This window comes from Balaenoptera ricei, chromosome 21 (genome assembly GCF_028023285.1).
Source record: "Balaenoptera ricei isolate mBalRic1 chromosome 21, mBalRic1.hap2, whole genome shotgun sequence".
Taxonomy (NCBI): Eukaryota; Metazoa; Chordata; class Mammalia; order Artiodactyla; family Balaenopteridae; genus Balaenoptera; species Balaenoptera ricei.
Window position 1 is genome coordinate 5,774,770 of NC_082659.1, and position 25,895 is coordinate 5,800,664.

General features: G+C 34.5%; 1 protein-coding gene across 5 annotated transcripts in view; it reads right to left on the reverse strand.

Annotated features, from left to right (window-relative positions):
• WDR17 (WD repeat domain 17) overlaps window positions 1–25,895 on the reverse strand; it is a 95,985-nt gene that overhangs the window by 41,394 nt on the left and 28,696 nt on the right. For 4 of the 5 annotated variants that reach the window (XM_059909717.1, XM_059909715.1, XM_059909716.1 and 1 more), the window contains 5 exons: window positions 20,119–20,247; window positions 14,377–14,560; window positions 9,998–10,228; window positions 3,794–4,045; window positions 1,801–1,923 (listed from right to left, as the gene is read on the reverse strand). In XM_059909717.1, coding sequence (XP_059765700.1) covers window positions 1,801–1,923; window positions 3,794–4,045; window positions 9,998–10,228; window positions 14,377–14,560; window positions 20,119–20,241 — 913 coding nt within the window. In that variant the 5' untranslated portion in view covers window positions 20,242–20,247. The remainder of the gene's footprint in view (window positions 1–1,800; window positions 1,924–3,793; window positions 4,046–9,997; window positions 10,229–14,376; window positions 14,561–20,118; window positions 20,248–25,895) is intronic. The other variant, XM_059909718.1, reaches the window with a different exon arrangement.

Sequence of the window (25,895 nt, forward strand, 5' to 3'; positions counted from 1 at the left end):
CCTTGTTCAGTTATTTTCTTTGTATTCTTTATCACATATTTTGTCTTCTTTCAAAAAGCTTTTCCTTAGAACATAAATATACTCTTGTAAATATAATTCAAAATAATGATACCACCATAAATTATCAGACCAATCTAGATTAATTACACACTGGAATGTAGATAAATATTTCCCAGTATATTGCCTTTTTTGATTCAAATATAATAAAGTCTTTCTTATTGCGTTCATTAGGATAATACTCATTTCTTAGAATCGGAGAATGACAGGCAGTCCAAACTAGAATGAACCATTAATAACAAAAGAAGCATTTGTTTGGTTCAACGAAATTTTGCTAAAAGTTTGGTTAAAATTAATATAATCCATGACTGTTTTCTAATATTTTAATTTGTTGATATTATAGGTGGTTTTGATACCCTTCATGCTCCTATCTATCCATAATTCATCCTTTTTCAGAATTTGATGATTATGTCTACCTTTAAAGTTTTTCATTTTTACATAATTTTTCTTACTCCACACTTTCTGTTACATTAAAAAATTGGGAGAAAAAACTAACTATCAACAACCTGAAAGGAATGACTCAAAAATGACAAGATTAGTATGTGCTTCTTTATATTTCCTGATTTTTCTCTAATGGGCCTGGACCACTTTTGCAGTAAGAAAAAAATAAGGAAGAAAAGAACCTATGATATTTCAGTCATCTTATGAGATGGGTGTTCACAGCAAATAAACAAAGAAAAAAATAGTTCCAAAAAATGCAGGATACATAAACAATATGCCAGTCCCCAGCGTACTATCAATACTTCTCCAGTCCTAATGCTTCTAGACCCTCCAGTTTCCAGGATTTAGAAGTATTAGGAAAAGCTTAAATTTGTGAAAAGACTGGAGGTTCAAATACAGAGATTTTCTACTACTTGCCATTGCCCACAAAATTAGATACTAAATTGGCTAACCAAAACAACATTATTTTGAACAGGCCTCACTAATTATTTAGTATATAATAGACAGTAGTGAGTAAGGAGGAATCAATAACTCTAGGTTGTTCAATCACTAAACTCTTTTCCCCATGTTTTTTTATGATCCACACAGAAATAAAAGAAACACTACCACCCATGCAGAGTAACCACAGTTGACTTAAATAGGAAGTCAATTTCTTTTCCTTCATATTTAGGAAAAATTCTAATTCTAAACCTCCCCCTCCATACTCCAGATTTTTCTTTTATACCTTAAATGTATTTTATAATTTTTTCTTAATCATAGAAGTAATAAAAGGTAATTAGAAAAAACCACAAAAATAAATGAAGAATATCTATAATACTAACTACTAATCCTGCGACAAACATGCAATACATTCAAACATGGAATATATATTCTAGATCCTACATTTCCAATGTTTAGGTTATTTTAACTTTGTTATAAACCGTATACATTGTAAAAGAGCCATGTTTAAAACAAAGTCCCCTAGTTCAGACCAATTTTATTTAATCCCATCACTCTTGATATTTTTTATTTTCACCAATATCATTGTTTCATTTTCCCCATGTAGATTATTTGAGATTATCTTAATATCCTCATTTAATAGCATTTTTAAATGTAACTTTGCTCTAAATAGTTTCAATTTAGCAATATTAGATATTGTGTGGCTTTGATGGTACCTTTAGCACATATATTGTCAAAGGCTATTTTTTTAAATTTGCTTTTCAGTAGCAGTATTTGATACATGTATATCATTATATCACTCATTTTATTGGATAGTAGCAAGTATGATATTTTAAAATATCAAATTTTGATATTTTTACTCACATTTCTTCCTTGGAGGAGAATTCAGTACATGTAAGCAGTGAAACCCTGTTTTCTTTAATTTAAAATTATCAACAGGTGTTGCTCTAGAAACATTCCAAACGCGCAAAACACCCACTTGAGAATCTAGTCAGATCAAGAAACAAGTATTATATTAACAAATTTTATTTGAAACATAAAATGCCTAGATATAAAATAACAAAATTTCAACTTGCCAGATTTTTAGCACCACTTACTGACATTCTTCACACAGTAATATTATATCATAATACAAAGAAACAGCCGAAGTGATATTCATCCTTTCAATTTTTGGCACGTTTTGCCTTTCTTTTTCTGTTCCAAATCCCTTTCTCGGGTGAGAGACTGCCTGCCTTGGGAGCTTCCCCGACAAAGATGATTATGACAATGTGACCACAAAAAAGCACCCCAGTGACACACTTGCTCTAGGAAAGCCAGCCACAGAAAACTTTCCACCTCTACCATTAAGTAATCCTTCACCTTTTGAAATGTATGTAAACTGCTTCCTTGCTCACTTGCAGCCAAACAAAGACTGCCTGATATACCTGAAGACTAATTAGAAAGCCCCCTCCTTCCAAAAATCCCACCTTAATAAGCTACTCTGGAAAGAGTCTGGCAGTTCCTCAAATGATTAAACGCAGAGTCACCATATGACCCCAAAATTGCACTCCTGCATATACACCCAACCGAATTACAGACATGTGTCCCCATAAAGCCTGCACACGAATGTTCACGGCAGCATTCATAACCGCACAAAAGTGGAAACAAGCTAAATGTCTATCAGCTGATAAATGGATAAACAAAACCTGGCATATCCATACAACGGAATATTATTCATCTATAAAAAGGAATGAAGTACTCATCCATGCTACGTCACGGATGAACCTTGAAAACTCTACGTTAAGTCAAAGAAGCCAGACATAAAAGGCCACATGTTGAATGATTCTGCTTCTATGAAACGTCCAGAAGAGGCAAATCCACCGAAAGAGAAAGTAGATTAGTGGTTTATGTACACACATGTGTGACTAAGGGGTGTGGAAGGCGTAATGAAGAGTGACTTGCGGATGGGTACAGGGTTTATTGGGGGATGAGGAAATGCTCTGGAGTTAAATGATGCTAATGGTCGTAGAACTTAGTGAACACAGAAACCACTACACTGTACACTTTAACACGGTGAGTTTTTATGGTATGTGAATCTCACCTCAATAATAATGATAATGATAATAATAGATATATTATTATTAATATATATCTATCATTAATTATATCCTGTGAAATTAAAGGCAATGAAGATACATCAATAAGAATCCATCTACTTATATGTGCAGTTTAAGTGCTTAAAGAAGTAAAGACTTCTTTAAAAATGTTGAAAAGATAAAGACTCTTTGTCTTTCATTTTACACTTAGCAGATATGGGAAGCATTTATACAGTAGCTGAAACTGCTCTGTGTCTTCAGAGACCTCTCTCTCTCTGAAGCTAAGTAAATGGTAAAAGTAGAGTCACTTAATTCCTAATTACTATTTTAAATTCCCCACCTTCCCATCCCCCGTCACTTCTTAGTTTTGCTAAATTCTCTTATGATTAGGAAATCACGACTGTCAAAATTCTCAGTGAGGCTGACAAACTCCTCAGCCAGACAAACTGTTTTTCTAGCCAGTATTTTTACTGTCACCCTGCCACGGCTGAAATTGAACTGCCTTTGTCTCTTGTATACACACAAACACAGACATGCACACACATGTATCCATATATAAAATCTTCCAGTGTTACCAGAAACCTGGAAAACTGGGCCTTCTTTTTATTTGTCACTGTGTTAACGACGCACTGTATAAATAAAGTAAACTAGTTATTTACTATAATAATAATGTTTGAGATATTAATACGTTTTACACAAAATTAACCAATAAAAGTACAATTTCCCTGATTCAGTTAAAGAATATACACATATTGAAACCTCTGGGAGTAGGGTAAAGTTACCTCCAGTTATAAACATGCCAGGAGCACCGGGAACCCAGGCCAAGCATTGCACAGAAGCTACTGCACTGGGAAAATTAAATGTTGTTATGCAACAAAGTGATTCCGAATCTACGAGGCGAATTCCACGATGCAAATTAGCCACTAGGAGGTAATCAGTAGACAGTGGGTCCCATTCCAGGGCTGTAACGGGATCCTCTTCGTCGGTCCCTTCAAGAGATTCCGGTCTCAGAACATGTTTCTGACTTTTGTTACCTATGAAAATGTAAAGAGGATGATTTTAAACAAAATTTCCAAAATAAGATTAATAATTGAGATCGCATGAACTTTCTCCTTGCATACCACTGATCTCTGAGAGCCCTCGGAATATAAGTCTGGCATTCTATGCAGAAGTCATAACTGACAAGGGAATGAGGGGAATTAGAGTTTGTCCTAAGGATGCAAGTTGTACTGGACCGCTTTGCTTTGGCAATCCCCAGTACCCTGTATGTTTTTCTATTTGTTACTGAAAAGCTGTAAGAAGAAGACGTAGAAAAATGATATACATCATCTTGTCATCAAGTACAATTTCACTGAGTTACAACAGCATAGGGATAGGGAAGTGTTTACCGAAGGGAAGAACATCGTGTTCTGACTAAAGGCACAGACTTTGGAGGGCTGCCTGGGTCCAGATCTTAGTCCCAAGATACTTAATCTCTGTGTGCTCAGTTTTTTATTTTACAGTGGAGAACATAACGATACCAGAGTTTGTTTGTTTGTTTAAGAGTAAACGAGTTAGTTGTCTGAAGTGCTTCGAACAGTGGGACATACGGTAAACAGCATACCAATGTTTACTGTCATCCGTCCTCATTCATCCTATCACTTGTCGTATCATAATTCACTCCTGGCTACCAGAATAAAGAGGCAGCCAGAAAAACAGGGAGATGGAACAAGTGAAATTAAGTGAAGAAAAGGATCAGCAAACCATCCTCTTATTTCTTCCAAAATACATACACACTGGTGGTACGGAAAAAAAGGCCTTTGCTAACGCACCAATGGGGACTCCAATTAAACAGTTCTCTCATTCACAAAAGAAAGGCAGTGAAACACTAAGTTTACAGATTACAACGTTAACAGAAGTACCAATTATTCCTAAGTACTGTAAACTTTAAAAGAAGTGTTTATTTTAAAAATAACACTATTGAAAGATACCATAGCTCTTCCTGCAATGTCTTCGTTACATACTGTTTTTCAATGTATCAGATTATAAAAGCAGAAAAAATAGATCTCCTTGTATATATAAGATATTTGTAAAGTTAATTGAAAAATCTTATAGTTTCTGGCTTGAGGTTAATTCGTCAGAACATATTCTTTAAATATAATGTTTTTCTTAGGTAGGTAGTATTTTATTTAGATAGTTTGCATATATAATTATAGAAGGTACATGTGAAGCTTCTCTTATTTGACTTTATCAAACTTTTGCAATAACCATCAAGAAAAGTTTGCTTGCTTCTTCTTTCCCAAAATAAGCATCTTTAAAGTTGCTATTTGATAAAACAGATAGTAATGAATATTAATATAGCTAATCATTACAAACCACAGAGAGGTAGAAAAATGATTAACCTAAGTTGTACCAGCTATTTAAGTAATTATTAGGTATTTGAATATGCCCGTTAGTATCTATGGTTATTAAAAATATTCCAGCATGTGAAAAAAAAAAACAGCAACAAAAAACTTGAGAAAATTTGCATTGCAAATACTGTAAAAGCTAAATCATGTTGCTTAAAGCCCCACACTTACAGTTAAAATTATAATGAATTGCATCATCATTTTCTGTTCTATCTGGTGTCAACATTTTTATTATAAAAGACAGAAAACTGAATCTGTAAAATTTTGCATCCCGTCGTAAGAACAACAGCTGATGGTATTTTTATTTATATACGTTATTTATTTTATTATTTACTTACGTTCTATTTTATTACACAACTATCAGGCAACTTGTGTTGTCAGATAAGAACAGAAGCATAGGATATGAATAAGTCAATAAGAAGAATTTCTTATGAAAAACAAAAACTGGGGCAAGGCAAAACTAGGGTTGAAAAATAAAATAATGAGGATAGTGGAAATCCACATAGCTGTTCAAATTTTGACTTTGAGATTGGGTGGCCAAAGCAATGAAAAAAGAAATCATGAAAGGTTACACAATTCACAATGTCCATAGGATAAAAATAAAACAAAACAACAAACAAAAAATGTGCTCAGGAGCATAACATTTCCTAGAACTGAGACGAGAAATAAATATTCCTGCGTGTTTTCAAAAAAAGCCCACAGTATTACATAGGCAGAATGTCATCAACAACATTTCTAAAATGAAACAATGCAAATTTGATGAACCCAGATCCCTGGAATAATACCAAAGTCAACTCAATTAAAACATTTCTAGTATGAAGATAAAAAAAAAAAAGAGAGAGAGAGATTTTCTGAAGATCTGGCTTTGTTTAAGGATATAACCTGAAATTGCTAAAACAGTAGTTTTCCAACTTTTTTGGCCCTGGAATCCCGTTCATACAAGAATTTTTACGTGAAATCCAATACAGAATACAGAATAAAGTGGTGCTTTTCAGACTGCAAGGGAGAAGGCTTGAAGCCCAGCTGGATCACCTACCAAGACTTCCCATCTCCACCCTCGCCCAATACACACATATAAATCCACAAACATACTGAGCACAGTTTAAAAATCACTGCTTCACAATGAAGGATGAACTGCGTTATTGTGGGCAGTCCTCCATGAATATTTGTTATTTCTTCCAAGAGACAGGACAGCAGAGAGCTTGAGGTCATAGTCTCCTGCAAGAACCTAGAGGACAGAAATTCCATCTAGTTACATAGAAACAGAACCATCTGTGACGCCAATAAGAAGGTAAGGGTGACCACTCTTCAGGAAAAGTAAAAATATAACAACACTGGATTAATGCTAATGGTCTCAAAGTTTCAAACTCGCAATTTAGAACGTAGTGTCAGAATTTAAAAGTAGTGTTTCCTTCATGACCCATTAGCTCTTGCATATGTAAGGAAAACACAAAGCAGGATTATACTAATGTTTTGTGCATATTAATTGCTAAAAACCCTATAGAATAATGAAGTCAAGAAGTCTGTATTGGTTTGTTATGGTTAAATTGTGTCCCCAAAAGATGCTGAAGGCCTAACCCCCAGTATCTCTGACGTGACTTTATTTGGAAATAGGGTATTTGCAGATGACCAAGTTAAGGTGAGGTCACTGGGGTGGACCCTAATGCATCATGACTGTGTCCTTATAAAAAGGGGAAATTTGGACACAGAGACACACATGTACGCAGGAGGAACACCCTGGGGAGACTGGCATTATGCTACCTCAAGCTAAGGAACCACCAGAAGCTAAGAGAGAGGCCTGGAACAGATTCTTCCCTGGCGCCTTCAGAGGGCCTTACCAGACACCTTGATTTTGTACTTTTGGCCTCTAGAATTGTGAGATGATAAATTTTCTAAGAGTTCTCATCACAAGGAAAAAATTTATTTTTGCCTTTTTTTCTTTTTCCTTTTATTGTATCTATATGACATGATGCATGCTCACTAAGCAAATCTTTTCACAAGATTTGTAAATCAAACCATCATGCTGTACACATTAAACTCATGCAGTGATGTATGTCAGTTCTATCTCAATAAGACAAAAACAATTCTGTTTTTCTAAGCCCTCCAGATTGTGGTACTTCGTTAGGGCAGCCCTATCAAATTAATACATGGGTGGATCCAGAAAAATAGCACTTGATGATGAGGGCACAGATGCACAAATTACTTTGTTTAACAGCCAGGTGATTGAGTTATGGGAAACCAGTGGCTTCTTCTGGAAGTCACACAGGCCAGACTGTTGAAATATTATACTTTCTACCCTGACATAAACCTGAACAGAAAAGTGCAGGAGGTTTTATTTTCCTGCCTCTCCTTTCTATGCCAAAATAAGCATATAATGTCTCAGTATTTCAGAGCTTAGACACATAATACTGTGTCTCAATGTCTTAACAGATTAAAACCTTCAAAAATGCCCAATAACAACAATAAAGCAAGAAAAGAAAGCCCTAGTCAATGAAAAAGGAGGTGGTCACAATGACAAATTACAAAATATGAAAAATACCCAAAATGAAATATGGACCAGAATAAGAGCACATCCCCACTATTCTCCTCCGAGCTCAGGCGGCACAGATTCTGCAAGATGCAAGTGTCACGATCCCCATGAAATCTCTGGGTGTGGGCCAGCCAGGGGGAGATATGGGGAGTGTCCCTATATAACACCCCAGAGGGCGGAGAGGCAAGAGGAGGAGACACAGGGCAGGTCTTTACTGTCCCAAAATCACCTCCCTGGTGCTGAGGAGGATGAAGAATACAGGAGGGAGAGGAAGTAGTATTTACCTGATGGGCACAGAGCAAGTCTGCAAATTATGTCACTTAACTGTGAGCCTCAGGGACCAACTATAACCAGAATCTGCTCCCAATGCAGAGAATGGAACAGATTGGGTGAGGGCATTTGAGACAACAAATCCGAAGGAAGCAAAGAACTGGTCCCTCCCCATTCTACTCTAAAACAGATGACACTTTCCCCGTGTTAAATCAGTGCAACCAGAAGGGGCAAGAGGATGTGCACAAGGAGCACAGAGGGGAGGTGTAAAGAAGCACACGGACAGTTATTCTCACCTTTCTTAAAAATGTATATAATAAAAAAAAATGTATATAATAGATCTTCTTTAAAATAAAATGGTCTGATGGATAAAGAAGATGTGGCACATATATACAATGGAATATTACTCAGCCATAAAAAAGAAACAAAATTGAGTTATTTGTAGTGAAGGGTTGGACCTAGAGTCTGTCATACAGAGTGAAGTAAGTCAGAAAGAGAAAAACAAATATCGTATGGTAACACATATATATGGAATCTTAAAAAAAAAATGGTTCTGATGAACCTAGAGGCAGGACAGGAATAAAGACGCAGACATAGAGATTGGACTTGAGGACACGGGGAGTGGGAAGGGTAAACTGGGACGAAGTGAGAGAGTGGCATGGACATATATACACTACCAAATGTAAAATAGATAGCTAGTGGGAAGCAGCCACATGGCACAGGGAGATCAGCTCGATGCTTTGTGACCACCTAGAGGGGTGGGATAGGGAGGGTGGGAGGGAGACGCAAGAGGGAGGAGATATGGGGATATATGTATATGTATAGTTGATTCACTTTGTTATAAAGCAGAAACTAACACACCATTGTAAAGCAATTATAGTCCAATAAAGATGTTAAAAAAAATTTTTTTAAAATAAAATGGCCCGACTTTATCAATAATTTATATATCCATTTTTTTTTAACATTAGAAAGATCATTCCCTAAGGAAAGAAAAGATTTATTTGGATGTTCACTGTTTCTTCTGTTCAATTTCAATTTCTTCTTTCTTCTATTAATTTCAGATAAATTGAATGTAATATGTCTTGTGAAAGTAGTTATTCTAATCCTGAAACAGCACTTTCATCCATCTACCTAGTGAACCAGGAGTCACATCCATCAACAGAGATACCAGATGGCTAAAAGCACGTTTATCAAATGTCAGCAGTGCTTACTTATAAGTGGAGAACTGTTCATCTAATTTTTCAATTTTTTATTATATATTTTGTTATTGTTTAAATTTAAAAAATAAACATAAACTAATTTCTCAGACCTTTCCATTGAGCCATGTTAATTAACTAATAGGGCTACAAGGAGTTATTGTTCCTTTTTATCCCAAGTTCATACTCTTTGTTAAGGAGCTGTGACAACTAAATGGTATTTTACAAGCAGGTGGGAAAATATTTTTGAGTAGTATTAGTAAGTTATTATATAATCCAGCTGTAGGTCCTTTGTCATTCAGGCCATTTTCTTAGTAAATGTGCAGAATGAAAGAACTGACTTTAAAAAGTAAAAATGCAGGACAAATGCCTGACAGGGGTTAACTCAAAGTAAAATCTGCACAGCTGAGTTAAATGTACTACGATGCCTTACAAATAAGATTTACTTCCAATGGTTATTTGGAATTGGCACAGCGCCGGATAATATTTGCACAACTATTATTTAAAAATTAAAACACTGTTAACTTGCTATGCTGTGTAAATAAGAAATTACATATGCTAAGAAAAATAAAATTTAAGAGACCTGACTAGTAAAATTCTTACCTGGTTGAAAAATTGATAGACTTCCATCAATATGACCAAAGACAACTTTCCCCTTTTTTTGGGTATGCCATCTGAATATACAGATATCAGACAGGAAGCTATGGGCTTCTTTGTGCACAGTCACGCCATTGTCTGGTCCTGAGATGGTCCAGATGAACAGTGGGCCTCTCTGGGAAGCAAACGCCACTGTGTCATCTCCATTCCAGCACCAGCTGAGAGAGGCAGGCGTCCCTGGAATAAATTAAATACAGACACGCAGTAGAGAAACGTGGCATAAGATCGTACCGTTAAATGTTACTTGCATCCTACCTTTCTAGAACAACTAAAATACAAGACTGTGTTCATTATTAAAAAAAATATTACCTTCTTACTTGGAAATTTGATTTATAAACTAACCCTAAAGACACTACAGGGAACATATGGAGGGTACTTCTATGATGAAAAAGTACCTAGTTTCTGGTTTAAAACTACTAATATGATCATATGCTTCACATACTCAAAGAAATTTAGAGAGTTCTTTCTTTCCTTCAGAAAACTATATATTAAAGCAATAAATTCTTACTGAGTTTTTGTGTATAAGACCTGCTTTAGGCGTTCTAGGTATACAAGTTAATATAGGATACAATTCCTGCTTTAAAGGATCTTAAGTATAAATTGGGGAGATAAGGATTACATTTATGAAAAGTCGCATGCTACTATAAGGATTTAATAACAACAAAATTAACACTGCAAACTACTTCTTATCAGGAGTTAGATGTAAGTCTTAGTTTTGCCTCGGATGATCTAAACAAGCCACTTTACCTCTGTAAACCTGTTTCCTCATATAAAATAGACATGACTAAAAATAGCTGACCACCTGTTTCACATGAAAGTTAGGGCAAGAAAAAATAATGATGTATGTAAAAATCCTTTTTAAACTAAAAGACAAAATACGAAAGTTAACTGTTAATCTCCTGTTATTGTGATCAAATAAATAATAGATGAAATAAATGTTATGGTAAATTTATGACTCAGGAGACAGGTTGTGAATCTCCTGACATAGAATCGGAATCATCAAACTGAATATGCATATCAGATCGTGTGGAGTTAGGGCCCAGGAATCTATTTTTAACAAGGTTCTCCAAATGATTTTTATGTGTAGAAAGGTTTGTGACTGTTTGGGCTACTGCCCTGGAAAGAAACTGGATTTGAATTACACCTTGAAGGAACAGCAGAGTTTCAATACATGGGTCAAGAAGTGTTTCCCAGGAAGAGGAAATGCTATGAACAAAGACACAGAGTTTAAAGTTGTTCACTGACCGTAAATTCAATTTGTGTCAGCAGCCTACAACGTGCCAAGAGGCAGAAGCTAAAGCTGATTCACTTGGTTATAAAGCAGAAACCAACACACCACTGTAAAGCAATTACACTCCAATAAAGATGTTAAAAAAAAATAACAGAGAGAAAAAAGAAACTGCTTCAGGGCCTGACATACAATGGGAACTCCATAAATACTCACTGAATGAATGAATGAGTACATAAATAAGGCCAATAAAAAAGCTGTTTGGGGGCTTCCCTGGTGGCGCAGTGGTTGAGAATCTGCCTGCTAATGCAGGGGACACGGGTTCGAGCCCTGGTCTGGGAAGATCCCACATGCCGCGGAGCAGCTGGGCCCGTGAGCCACAATTACTGAGCCTGCGCGTCTGGAGCCTGTGCTCCGCAACAAGAGAGGCCGCGATAGTGAAAGGCCCGCGCACCGCGATGAAGAGCGGTCCCCGCACCGCGATGAAGAGTGGCCCCCACTTGCCGCAACTAGAGGAAGCCCTCGCACGAACCGAAGACCCAGCACAGCCAAAAAATAAATAAATAAATAAAAATAAAAGTAGCTATTAAAAAAAATTAAAAAAAAAAAAAAGCTGTTTGGTTTTCGGATACATTAACAGAAGTAGAATTTCCCCAATAAGGGATAAGACATGCTGTATGGGTCAAACCACCACAGCCCACTTGAAGGAAGCCACTGGAATGATGGCTCTCGGAATGTGTGTTTTGAGAAGCACAGCAAGGAAGAGAAAGGACCAGAAACGACGTCATGTAGTTATAATAGAAAACACTGCTACACTGGCTTGTCACACGCAAGCACTTCTAAGAGCTCTACAATATCCACTCATTTAATTCTCCCAACAATATTCTGAGACAGGCAGGTAGTATTATTCTCCACTGTTAACAGTTTTGTTTTGTTTTTTCTGAAAGTGTATTATTAAGTGTGACATTTTTCAGGTTGGTGACAATTTTTTAACCTTTTACATTTAAACAAAGTAATACTCATTTTCTTTTAAGTGATTTTTTTAATATTAAGAAAAAAGAATGATGAAGTAAAAAGAGTACAGAGGCATGTTCAAGTTCAACAGCCGGATGTGGAAGCTCTAATATATTTTTTTTTTAAGTTGACAGTGCCAGCTTCTACTTTGCTTAAACTGGATTCTGAAAAGAAAAAAAGGAGTCTAAGCCATTTCAAAGGGGATTACTTTAAATAAAAATGACCAAAAATATTCATAATTTTTTGCAAATAAAATATCAAAACTTTCAATCTTCAAATTAAGATCTTTGAAAACAACATGAGGAATTTACTCTTTGAAATTTTTCAGAAAAAGGAACATTATATAAAATTGATCAAAATTGTTACAATTTAATCATTCTACAAATGTTAATGAAAAAGTCTTATTTAATTGTATATTCAGTGGCAAAGGAAGCTATGGTGCACACAGCTGATGAACAAAAATCTCTTCCACCATGAATGGGTGTGATGCATATGGTGTTTGATGACAAATCAGTGGACAAACTAGGTAATGATACCATAATAGGCTGTCTAATCTGTCCTTCTGTAGAACATTTAGAAAATGTTATTATGCAGTTATAGTCTAGTATAGATTTTGTGTGACAACTTTATAAGCACAATGGCATTGTATAACATTTTTAGTTTATGTCACATAAAATATGGAAAGAATTTCAAGGAGTATTTATTGTGTTATTTAAAATTAATCTCACACAAAGCTGTATTTAAAGTACTGGGAAAGTGCACTGTTGATCAATATAAACAATACTGGAAAAACCGTAGGATCTGTGATTGGTGGAGAAATAGCTATGACCAGAAAAACATGAAATCCTGATTGAGGCTATTAATCACTGTTTATACACCACAAAGCTTTGTACCAGACCTAATTTGGCTTTTTCTCATTGGAGTATTGAAAACCTTAAGGAAAACTGTTACATTAATGGAAGCTCACTGAATAGTTGACTTTTAAAAAGATTTTGCCCAGAGATTGAAGCAAACTGCTCACTGTCTAATACTGAAATTCAATGGTCGCTGCAAGTGAAAATAATAAGCAGCGTATATGAACTTGGGAAGGAGATGCTCATTTTCCTAGCTGAAAATATCTGGTAAATATTTTTTAGGACGAAAGTTACACAACAAAATTCGTGTATTTTTCTGGTGTTTTCAGCATTCCTAACGACCTAAATTTGAAAAGACAAGGGAAAAGCCGTACTCAATCTATGTCGAACATATCCAAAGGTTCCAAAAGGCATCATTATTGTTATATTGGAAGCAAGATTTAAATACAATTGCCTATGACTTCTCAATATTGTTGTTACACACTGAAAAGAATATTATAAAGAAACTCTGTAAAAAGTAAAGTTTGTGACACTGTCACATCTCAGTTTACTATCTTAAAGTTACAACCAGTATTTTTTAGAGAAAAGGCTGAATATGGGAAGTATATCCAGCAGTAGTTTTCAAAACCATAATCGGTAATTGAGCTACACTCAGTGCTCAAAAAGAGTACTGAATTATTATGACATTTAACACAGAAAAATGATTATTTAACTTCATCATCATTATGGGGTAAGATGCTAGGTAGAAAGAAAGTAATGATATTATGCCATTCACAAAGATCTATTTGCATAAACTAGAACTTTCCACTTTGACCTAAAAATATGGGAAAGAAGTCAACTCAGCAGAGCAGTGGCTACACGCATAATATTGTCTTTGTATGTTTCAAGCAAGGCCAATTGTCTCATTGAGAAAATTGTATCTAATTATTATTTTTATATTTATTTTGGAATTTTTAATATATTTAAACATTAATAAAGTTATTTGGTGTTGACTGTTTTTTAATTGATCAGTGTACTAAGTCTGATAATTTCATGAAATTTTGTTTCAGTTTTGTACACATGCACATACACAATAATGAGTCATGATGTGAAATGTGTTTCTTATATAGATTACCATTAGAAAGCTTGAAAAACACTACTTTAAAACTTGAGCTAATTGAAATAAAATAGTTTGCTTATTGAAATAAAAATGTTTCATTCAATAAAATAAATCCCAGTTATAGGTATACCTTTTGTATTGTCGAGTTTAGCAATGACTTTTTGTTCTGCAACATTCCAAATGATCACTAAATTATCGGTACTGCCACTTGCAAACAGATCAGGGTTATGTGGACACCAAGAGATAGCTGTGATTGTTTTTTTATGTTCAGACATAATTGCGTGAAGTTTGAATTCATTATAACGGTGATCCAACTAAAAAATATATAAATAAAACATGTCAGTGCTTCTTTCTATGTAATACACTTTCCATTAATAATCACATTATTTTTTAAAAGCTACATACATGAAAATTAGTACACCTAATAACAAGATATGAACATAATTCAAGCCTTGGTCTACTTTCAAGTGAATTCAAATGTATTCAATTAGCTGAAAGAAATCATTTTAAAAAAAAATAAGAGAGAATTGAAATTAAACATACCAATTTTAAAAAGAAGTAACAATAAATGTTGTACATTTGAATATGCATAATAATTCAGAGATTTATTTTCCATAGCTCTCTCTATTTATGAGGGAAAAACACCTTGTTCTTAAAATATTTTTTCTGCAAATTTTTAACTTATATTTGAGTCAAAAATATGTAGGTTAAATAAGCCAGTTGCTCATTACTACATTATTAAGATGTCCAAAGTTTGCAGAGTAATGGTATCATTTGGACCTGTTTTATGTTATTGCTTTTTGGAAGGGGCATTATGTTGTGTTTTTATACGTAAGTGGACAAAAGGAATAGCCTAGTTTTCCTATTTCCTTTGTTAATGTGCCATTAATTAGTGGATCAATTCATCTTTCTATCATTTTTAACATGTTTGGGATGTATATACTGTATATGTCATTTTGTTGAACCTGGCTTTTCCCTTTAACACATAACAAACCTTTCACAGCGTTATATAAGAGTTTTTCAAATCATTAACATATTAACTATTAACTACACCAAGCTTTCTTTAACTGTATACTTGCAGTAAAATCCTAACTGCTAACACAGCCTTCAACACCCAGCATCATGAACCTCTGCTTTCGGGCCAGTCTCGTTTGGTTTCAGGCTCTTCCCTGTTCACTCCGACATTCTTGTTCCTCTAATACAGCAAAATCATTTCTGCTTTAGGGCTTATGCTTGCTGTTCCCTTGGCCTCGAATGCTCTCCTCACTGATTTGCTCATGGTTTTTCATTCTCCTGTTTGGGTCTCAGTTCAAAAACTCCACTTTAGAGAGGTGTTTTCTGACCACGGTAGCTAAATAAATTCATATCCCTCCCCAGAACCTGTCTCATGACTTTCACTATCTTTTTTTAAAACTGAGGTATAATTGACATGTAACATTCTATTAGTTTCATGTGTACAACATAATAATTCAATATTTATACATATTGCAAAATAATCACCACAATAAGTCTAGTTAACACCCATTACCACACATGGTTACAAATTTTTTTTGTGATACTTTTAAAATCAACTTTCTTAGCAACTTTAAAATATACAATACAGTGTTGTTAATTATACTCACCATTCTGTACCTTACATCCCTATGATATATTTGTTTTATAGCTGGAAATTTGTACATTTTGACCACCTTCACCAATTCTGCCCTCCCTCACTCCCCACCTCTGGCAGCCACCAATCTGTTCTCTGTATCTGTGAGCTTGGTGTTTTGTTTTGTGTTTCAGATTCCACATAAGTGAGATCATTTGGTATTTGTTTTTCTCTATCTGACTTATTTCAGTTAGTATAATTCCCTCAAGGTCCCTCCATGTTGTCGCAAATGGCAAAACTTCCTTCTTTCTTTATGGCTGAATAATATCCCTGTGTGTGTGTGTGTGTGTGTGTGTGTGTGTGTGTGTACACGCATACCACATCTTCTCTATTCATTCATCATTGATGAACATTTAGGTTGCTTCCATGTCTTGGCTATTGTAAATAATGCTGTCATGAACATGGAGGTGCATGTATCTTTTCAAGTTATTGTTTTGGTTTCCTTCGGATAAGTACCCAGAAGTGGAATTGCTGCATCATATGGTAGTTCTATTTTTAATTTGGGGGGAAATTTTCATACTGTTTTCCATAGTAGCTGCACCAATCTACATTCCCACCAACAGCGCACAAGGGTTCCTTTTTCTCCACATCCTCACCAACGCTTGTTATTGCTTGTCTTTTATATAACAGCCATTCTAACAGGTGTGAGGTGATATCTCATTGTGGTTTTGATTTGCTTTCCCCTAATGATGGAGTGAAGTTGATTGAGTACTTTTTCATGTACCTGTTGGCCATCTGTATGCCTTCTTTGGAAAACTGTCTATTCAGGTCCTCTGAACATTTGTTTTTTTTCTATTGAGTTGTATGGGTTCTTCATACATTTTGGATATTAATCCCTTATCGTATATATGATTTGCAAATATTTTCTCCCACTCAGTAGAATGCCTTCTCATTTTGTTGACGGTTTCCTTTGCTGTGCAGAAAGTTTTTAGTCTGATGTACTCCTTCTTGTTTATTTTTGCTTTTGTTGCCTTTGCTTTTGGTGTCAATGACTATCTTATTATCTGTTTTACATTTTTATAGAACACATTTCTTCCTAAAACTTTTATTTATTCATTAGTTTACTCATTTATGTATTATCTCTCCCTGCCCCCGTCCTTCCTAAGAATGTGAATTCCATGAGAAGAATTTGCCTGGTTTGTTCTAGTTGCATTCCTAGTGCCTAGTAATGCTTGGCCAATAGAAGAGATTCTGTTAATATTGTTGAAAGAACGAGCTGTTGTGCTATGGTTTAACATTTAAACGACTTTTAACTTTTGCTATCGCAAATAATGCTGTAGCAAATATCTCATATATAAAAATTTGACTAATGATCTAATTATTTCCTAAGGCTTTAACCTTATATAACTTCTATATTTTTTACTACTTGAACTTCATCTATTCCTGAACAACTTTGGAAGAAAATATTATTAAAGATGACTCAGTACCAATGGAGCTTTCATCTGATTAGTGTTACAACTATAGTGACTTTAAGTTGGGCTGTTTAAAGATATAAATGCATTTTCTGTACATTTAGGGATGAATAGGTTTGTAAGTTTTAAAGTATTCAGGGATTTAGGTTACCTATGGTAGATATTGTGAATGTGTCTAATGAATCTAATAGAAAACAACTGCTATATAAGTTAGACATTCAGTGAAAGAGTCTATGAATACAAGGAATGTATGAAGAAGCCAGTTTGCATATCAGTGATCTTCTCTGACTTTACAAATTATCCATATAGGATCTTAAGCACAATATAGAATACTGAACTATTTGTAGGGATTAATTCAGTAATACATTCTTATTATATTTTCAATTCAGTATTATAAGACTGTACTGTTACAATGAGTTGGATCATAAATCACTCTACTTTTAGACTAGTTAGTATATTAGATTTAACAATTATTATTATATTAGAATTATATTAGCATTACAATTCAATGGTTAAAGAAAAATGTAAGTGGCATGTACACGTATCATATAATAGTTCAAAAAATCTGAAATTACATCAGTGTCATCATACAGAGTGTGATGGACTCAGATTTTGTGCTTTGACACTCGGTGTTATTTAATAAATATTCCCTCTAAAAAGAATCATAATATTTTATACAGCAAAATTTTCAAAGTACTTTAATTTAGATGTTCACATTTAAAATAATACTTATTAATATAAGTTTAATTAGTGTCAATGTCACTATTTAATCATGTAATTTTCAATGCATATTTTGAAACACATCTTTTCAGTGAACTCTGTAATTAACTGTCACCTAAGTTTATTTGTATTAACTTCTAAATCAGGGTAATTTTTAGTTTGTTTTAATCTTTAATGACACACAAACTTTCTTCATAGGTTTTTTAGATTAATACTTTTAGCTTAATCTTCCTAAATATTCAAGTCATAAAATGTCATCATTAAACAAGATATATGCAAACATAAAAAAAGTTAAGTTTTGCCTTCATCCACTTTCTTACCTTCCTGACTCCTTAGAGGAATAGTTTTCCCTGCCTGATAAATTCTTCTTCTTCAGGAGGAAATAAAAGACAAGACAATAGGGGCCAAAGATTAAGGGAAAAATTTCTTAAAGGAAGCTTAGCAACAACATGCATAGGGTGGAAAAGAGGTAGATGGCAAAACAAAAGGGGCATTTAGAAGGCTTGCTCCTGTCTTCTGGGGAACGGGAAGTGAAAAAAAAAAGTGAGTTATATTGAAATTGCATTTTGATTGCTAGATATTTCCTCAATCTTGAGAAATGGACTACATAAAATCTTAGCATTGTGGAAAATTAATTGGTTTATAGATTAATGCTATTATTTCTTAAATTTTCAATAAACTACAACATTATTAGCAATTAAAAGGAATTTTTACTCCAGAATAAAGCAATATTTTTTTTTTTACTCTTAACTGAAATGAGTTGGTATTTCAAGATGAAAAAAAATTCAAGAAACATTTAATAAGTGGTTACTAAGTGCCAGAGAGTGTGCAGTAACTTGAGAATTCAAAGATGAGAAAGACTCATTCTGGTCAATGGAAGCATATAGAGATGCAATCCATTCCATAAGGTCCTTCACTAAGAAAGAGGAAAAAGCAGAATGTAGAAAAGAGCTTATACATCTGAGCTGACATTTGAAAGATGAGAAAACATCTCTGGACAGGCAATGTGGGCAAACTGAAAAATTAGTGCAAGCACAGGCAAGATACAAAAGAGTCTGAGTAGTTTTGGAAAAGGCAATGATCTCGGTGTGTCTGGAGCACAAGGTGACAGGGAGACGGAGACAGGAAGATCATGAAAGGATGTCATACGATGAGGTTGGATGTTAATATTAAGGAATGAGCAACTGAAGATTGAAAATTTTAGATTTGCGTTATAGATGATTGATTACACTGAAGGATCAATTAGAGGGAGTCAAGATAGAGGCAAAGAGAATATTAAGAAACTATTATAATAGTTTAGGTGAGAAGGATATGAAGAAGGGAGTAAAAGGTAGAAAATACCAGAACCAGTCCTGGTTACCTAGGGTGTAGGACGTGCGTAGAAGAGGGAGTCAGTGATAACTCTCACATCTGTGGTTTAGACTAATGGTTAGCGGGTGACACTGAAATACTGGCTCCAGGTTTAAGAAGAAAAACTGGACTTGGATTTATGATGCTTATGGCACCTCTATATGAAAAAATCCAGAAGGCCGTTGGCTGCGTAGATGGGGAACTGATAAGAGATGTCTGGATGGAGCCAGCACATGAAAAAAGGTAGTGATAAAGGTGTTTATCCCAAGACTACCTCAAAATATGTTACAACTGCACTATTTTTAATAGAATGCTCTCTAAAGGACTACTCACTTCTTCAACTGATAAGACAAATTTCTCGTATCACATGTTACTGAGAAAGGTTTGAAATAAATGGACAAATGAGTTCCATTTATTTATATGGGAATATAGTTTAAAAGAATTAAGAACTACTTGTTCACCGTTCATAAAACAGGACCTTTAATTCCTGAAGAAATTCTTTTTGATGAATAGCATCAAAATAGGATTACTAAATCAATTAAGAATTTGCTAATAATTTAATATTATGATATGAGCATTTTCTAAAAGCTTGACTTGTAAAACTAACATAGTATAAATAGTAACAAGATATACAATAAAATACCAATATCAATAAAGTTACAGCATTAAGCTTTTCAATATTAATTAAATAGTAATTTTACCTGATAAAAGGAAAACTTGGAAAGAATCAGCATTCTTTTACCTGATAAATATAGATGGCCAGGGTAGCACAGTACGCAAACCTGTCTCCATTGGCAACGCACACATCTTTGTTCCATGGCTGACATCCAGCAGCCAGCAGTCCCACTTGTCTTACCTGGGACATGTTTGCCTTGAAAAACAAATTCAGAGGCATATCAGTCAATTCCATTATTCAATAAACTTCCTCTTCTTTGTTTTACATCTGTTTTCCTCAATCCTTATCTTTATGCCCTGAAAACATTTTCTACTAGCACTGTTAATCTCAGTGTATACTTTCAAAGGACAGGAGTTGAAATCTCCAAATGTCAACAGACATCAAGGCAGGTCATTTCAATTAAGGAAGCAAGAGATTATAAAACAAATGACAACTGACATTTGACCAAGGGTTGGTAATCCTACCAGGAGTGACAGGGACCAGAGTGAAATAGAAAGTGCACATCCTACCTAAAGGGTCTAGTACCACTGGAGAAGGTCATCCCATGTTGCCAGATTTCTGGAACTTCCCAAAGAAATGGAAATATCCAGATTTTTATGTAAACGTACCAATTTTTATACACTGGCAATTCCTTCAAGGCAGCAAATTCAAGTGTAAAACACTGTGAGCCAACACAATATTGGGAGGATTGTGACCTCTGTCTCAGAACTTCACAGTCTTCACATTGACTCTACGTCCTCACAAAAAGTATTTGAGGTACACAAGGCAGGAATACAAGCTGGGTTAACAGTAGTATTCATTGTGAAGAGAGGACAGAAGGAAGCTGGAAATTACAGAATATAAATCGTTTATGTGGCAGGGCAGAGGATTTTAGAGTAAACGAGCCCAGAGTCAGTTACGTTATCTCTCATTTATTTATAAAGCTACTTTCTTCTTTATATCTTTTCTAGTTCATATTTCCACTTCCTGAAAAGATCTCTTCTTTTTTCCTCTTCTCTTTCTTCTCCAATTTCTATCTTCAGCCCATTAAATTCCTTTATCTGGGTGGAACTAGTGATATATTTCCCAAAAAAAGGAAATAATTTGCAGTGAAAACTGGCATGATAAAAAAGCGGTGCTACCAACCTTTCGGTGCTTACAAGTATAAGAAACTGCTACAAATATCTGCTTTCTTCCTCCTCTAATGACACCTAGCATTCTGCATAAATTTTTAAAATACACTTTTTTTCAATTAGTAATGTTATGACAATATTACTTTTCACTGAAAATATACATTATTTCAACCACATGTGAATTAAATAGGCTGTTATAGTTTATCCTTGGTATGTATGATTACTATTAATGTTTGTGTGTAAACAAACTTTGAGTTTATATTTGGAAAAGAAACATAAGGGAAAGATATTTAAATACACAGACAAAATGGAGTCATTTAATTTTCACTTTCTTCTAACTCTTTTTTACTTTTTAAAAAATTAATAAACTTTATTTTTAGAGCAGTTTTAGGTTTACAGCAAAACTGAGTAGAAATTACAGAGATTTTCATTCACCCCCCAGTTCCCCAACACGCACAAGCTCCGCCATTATCAACATCCCTACCAGATGGTACATTTGTTATAATGATGAACCTACCCTGACACATCATTACCACCCAAAGTCCATAGTTTACATTAGGGTTCGCTCTTGGTGTTGTACATTCTACGGGTTTTGACAAACGCATAACGACATGCATCACCATTGTAGTATCATACAAAGTAGTTTCACTGCCCTGAAAATCCTCTGTGCTCTACCTGGTAATCCCTCTGTCCCTCCTACTGCAGGTAACCACTGATCTTTTTACTGTCTCCATAGTTTTGCCTTTTCCAGAATATAGCTGGAAATCATACAGTATGGTGATTTTTCCAGATCGGTTTCTTACACTTAGTAATATGTATTCAATGTCTTTTCAGTAATATGTATTCAATGTCTTTTCATGGCTTGATAGCTCATTTCTTCTTAGCACTGAATAACAGTCCATTGTTTTGATGTACCGTGGTTTATTTACCCATTCACCTATTGAAGGACATGTGGTTGTTTGCAAGTTTGGGCAATTATGAATAAAGCCACTATAAACATCTGTATGCAGGTTTTTGTCTGGACATAACTTTTCAATTCATTCAGGTAAATAAGAAGGAGTGGAAAAGGAAGAGATGGCTGGATTCTGGTAAGGGTATGCTTACTTTGTAACAAACTATCAAACTCTCTTCCGAAGTGTCTGCCCCATTTTGCATTCCCACCAGCAATGAATGAGAGTTCCTGCTGCCGTACCTCCTCACCATCCTTTGGTGTTGTCAGTGTTTTAGATGGGCCATTCTAATAGGCACGTAGTAGTAGCTCACTGTTGTTTTAATTTGCAATTCCCTAATAACTTTTGATGTTGGACATCTTCCCATAGCTTACATGTCATCTTCTTCAGTGAGGTGTCTTTTCAAGTCTTTTTCCCTTCGATTTTTATTGAAGTATAGATGATTTACAATGTTGTGTTAGTTTCAGATGTACAGAAAAGTGATTCATATATATATATATATTGTTTTTCAGATTCTTTTCCATTTTAGGCTATTACAGGATATTGACTATAGTTCCCTGTGCTATACAGTAGGTTCTTGGTTTTTTTTTAAATTGGGGTGTTCATCTTGTTGAATTTTAAGAGTTCTCCACACATTCTGTGTAACAGTTATTAGATGGTCTTTGGCAAATATTTTCTCTGAGTCTGTGGCTTGTCTTCTTTTTCTCTTGACACTGTCTTTCACAGAGGAGAATTTTTTAATTTAATAAAGTTTAGCATTCAATTATTTATTTCATGGATCATGCCTTTGGTGTTGAATCTAAAAATTCATGGCCATACACAAGGTCATCTAGGTTTCTCTTATGTTATCTTCTAGGAGTTTAATAGTTTTGTGTTTTACCTTTAGGGTCTAAAATCCATTTAAGAAAGATGTAAGGTCTAGTCTAGATTAATTTTTTTGCATGTGGATGTCCAGTTGTTCTAGCACCATTTGTTGAAAAGACTATCTTTTCTCCATTGTATTGCCTTTGATCCTTTGTGGAAGATCCGTTGATTATATTTATGTGGGTGTATTTATGGGCTCTCTATTCTGTTACACTGATCTATTTGTCTATTCTTTTATCCATACTACACTGTCTTATTACTGTAGCTTTATAGTAAGCCTTGAAGTTGGGCAGTGTCAGTCCACTGACTTTGTTGCTCTCGTTCAACACTGTGTTAGCTGTTTTGGGTCTTCTGCCTTTCCATATAAACTTTAGAATCAGTTTGTCAATATCCAACAAATAACTTCCTGAGATTCTGGTTGGGATTTTATCACATCTACAGATCAAGTTAGCAATAACTGACATCTTGACACTATTGATTCTTTCTATCCCTGAACATGGAATATCTCTCCATTTACTTAGTTCTTTGATATCTGTTGTCTGAGTTTCATTGTTTTTCTCATATTGATCTTGTACATATTTTGTTAGATTTAAACCTCAGTATTTCATTTTTGGGGTCCTATTGTAAATGGTAATGTGTTTTAAATTTCAAATTTCACTTGTTCATTGCTGGTACACAGGAAAGTGATTGACTTTTGTATATTAATCTTGTATTCTAAAATCTTGCTAAAATCACTATATTGGTACCAGGAGGTTTTTTCTACGCAGACACTAAAGTCATCTGTGAACAAAGACAGTTTGATTTCTTCCATGCCAATCTGTATACCTTTTATTTCCTTTTCTTCTCTAGTTACATTACTTAGGACTTCAGTACAGTGTTGAAAAGCAGTGGTGAGAGCAGACATCCCTGCCTTGTTCCTGATCTTAGCAGGAGAACTTCAAGTTTCTCATCATTAAGTATGATGTTAGTTATAGGGTTTTTGTTCTTTATCAAGATGAGGAATAAATATGTTCTTTATCAAGCTGAGGAAGTTACCCTCTATTCTTAGGTTGCTGAGAGTTTTCATCATGAAGGAGTATTGGATTTTGTCAAATGATTTTCAGCATCTGTTGATACATAGGTCTATTCAGGTCTAGATACAGGTCTACACAGATTGTCTACTCATTCTTGTGTGAGTTTCGGCAAACTTTGTCTTCAAAAAATAGGTCTGTCTCATCTAGGTTATCAAATTTGTGGGCATAGAATTATTGATAGTATTCTTTTATTATCCTTTAAATGTCCATAGGATCTGTAGTGATACCTCTTCTTTCACTACTAATATTAGTAATATATTTCTTCTCTTTTTTCTTCTTAAGTAGCCTGGCTAAAGGCTTATAAACTTTATTGATCTTTTCAAAGAAGCAGCTTTTAGTTTTGTTTTCTCTATTGATTTTCTATTTTCAATTTCATTAATTTCTGCTCTAATTTTTATTATTTCTTTTATTCTGCTTACTTTGAATTCAATTTGCTCTTCTTTTTCTAGTGTCTTAAGGCAGAAGCTTAGATGACTGATTTTAGATCTTCCTTTTTTTCTAATAAATGAACTAAATGCTATAAATTTCCCGCCAAGCCCTGCTTTTGTGGGCTTTTACTTCATTAAGTTGTATTTTCAATTTCATTTAGTTCAAAATAATTTTTAATTTCTCTTGAGAGTTCTTCTTTGATCCATGTGTTGTTTAGAAAAGTGTTGTTTAATCTCTAAGTATTTGGGGGGTTTCCAGCTATGTTTCTGCTACTGATACCTAGTTTAGTTCCATTGTCTCAGAGCAGACACTGTATTATTTCTACACTTTTAAATTTGTTAAGGTGTGTTTTTTGGTCCAGAATATGGTCTAGTCTGTGAATGTTCCTTGTGAGCTTGAGATGAATGTGTAATCTGCTGTTGTTGGATGAAGTAGCCTATAGATGTCAATTATATCCAGTTGATTGAAGATGCTCTTGAGTTCAGCTATGTCCCTACTAACTTTCTGTCTGCTAGATCTGTTAAACTCTTATAAAGGGATATTAAAGTCTCCAGCTATAATAGTGGGTTCATCTATTTCTCCTTGCACTTCTATCAGCTTTGCCTCATGTATTATGATACTCTGTTATTAGGTGAATACACATTAAGGATTGTTATATCTTCTTGGAATATTGACCCCTTTATTATTATGTAATGTCCCTCTTTATCCCTGATAACTTTCCTTGCTCTGAAGTATGCTCCATCTGAAATTAAGACAGACATGCCTACTTCTTTTGATTAGTGTTAGCATGGTATATTTTCTCCAACCCTTTACTTTTGATCTATATGTGCCTTTATATTTAATGTGAATTTCTTGCAGAAAACATATAGTTGGGGCTTGTTTTTCGATCCACCTTGACAAACTCTGTCTTTTAATTGGTGCGTGTAGATCATCAACATTCAAGGTGATTATTGATATAGTTGGATTAATATCTACTATATATTTACTGTTTCATTTTGTTGCCCTTGATCTTTGGTCCTGCTTTTGTCTCCCACACTTTCTCTTTCTTTTGTGGTTTCAACTGAGTACTTTGTATGACTCAATTTTTTCTCCTTTCTTAGCATATCAATTATACCTCATTTAAAAACATTTTAAGTTGTTGTCCTAGATTTTGCAATATACATTGACAACTAATCCAAGTCTACTTTCAAATAATACTATTCCACTTCTCAGTACCTTATAAAAACAAAATAATCCTAATTCCTCTTTCTCATCTCTTGTATCATTGATGTCATTCATTTCACTCACACATAAGCATACCTGACACATATATATGTATGTATGTGTGTGTGTGTGTGTGTACACACATAAGCTTACATAATCAAAGACACTGTTGCTATTTTCATTTTGAACAAACTGTTATTTGTTAGGTCAAT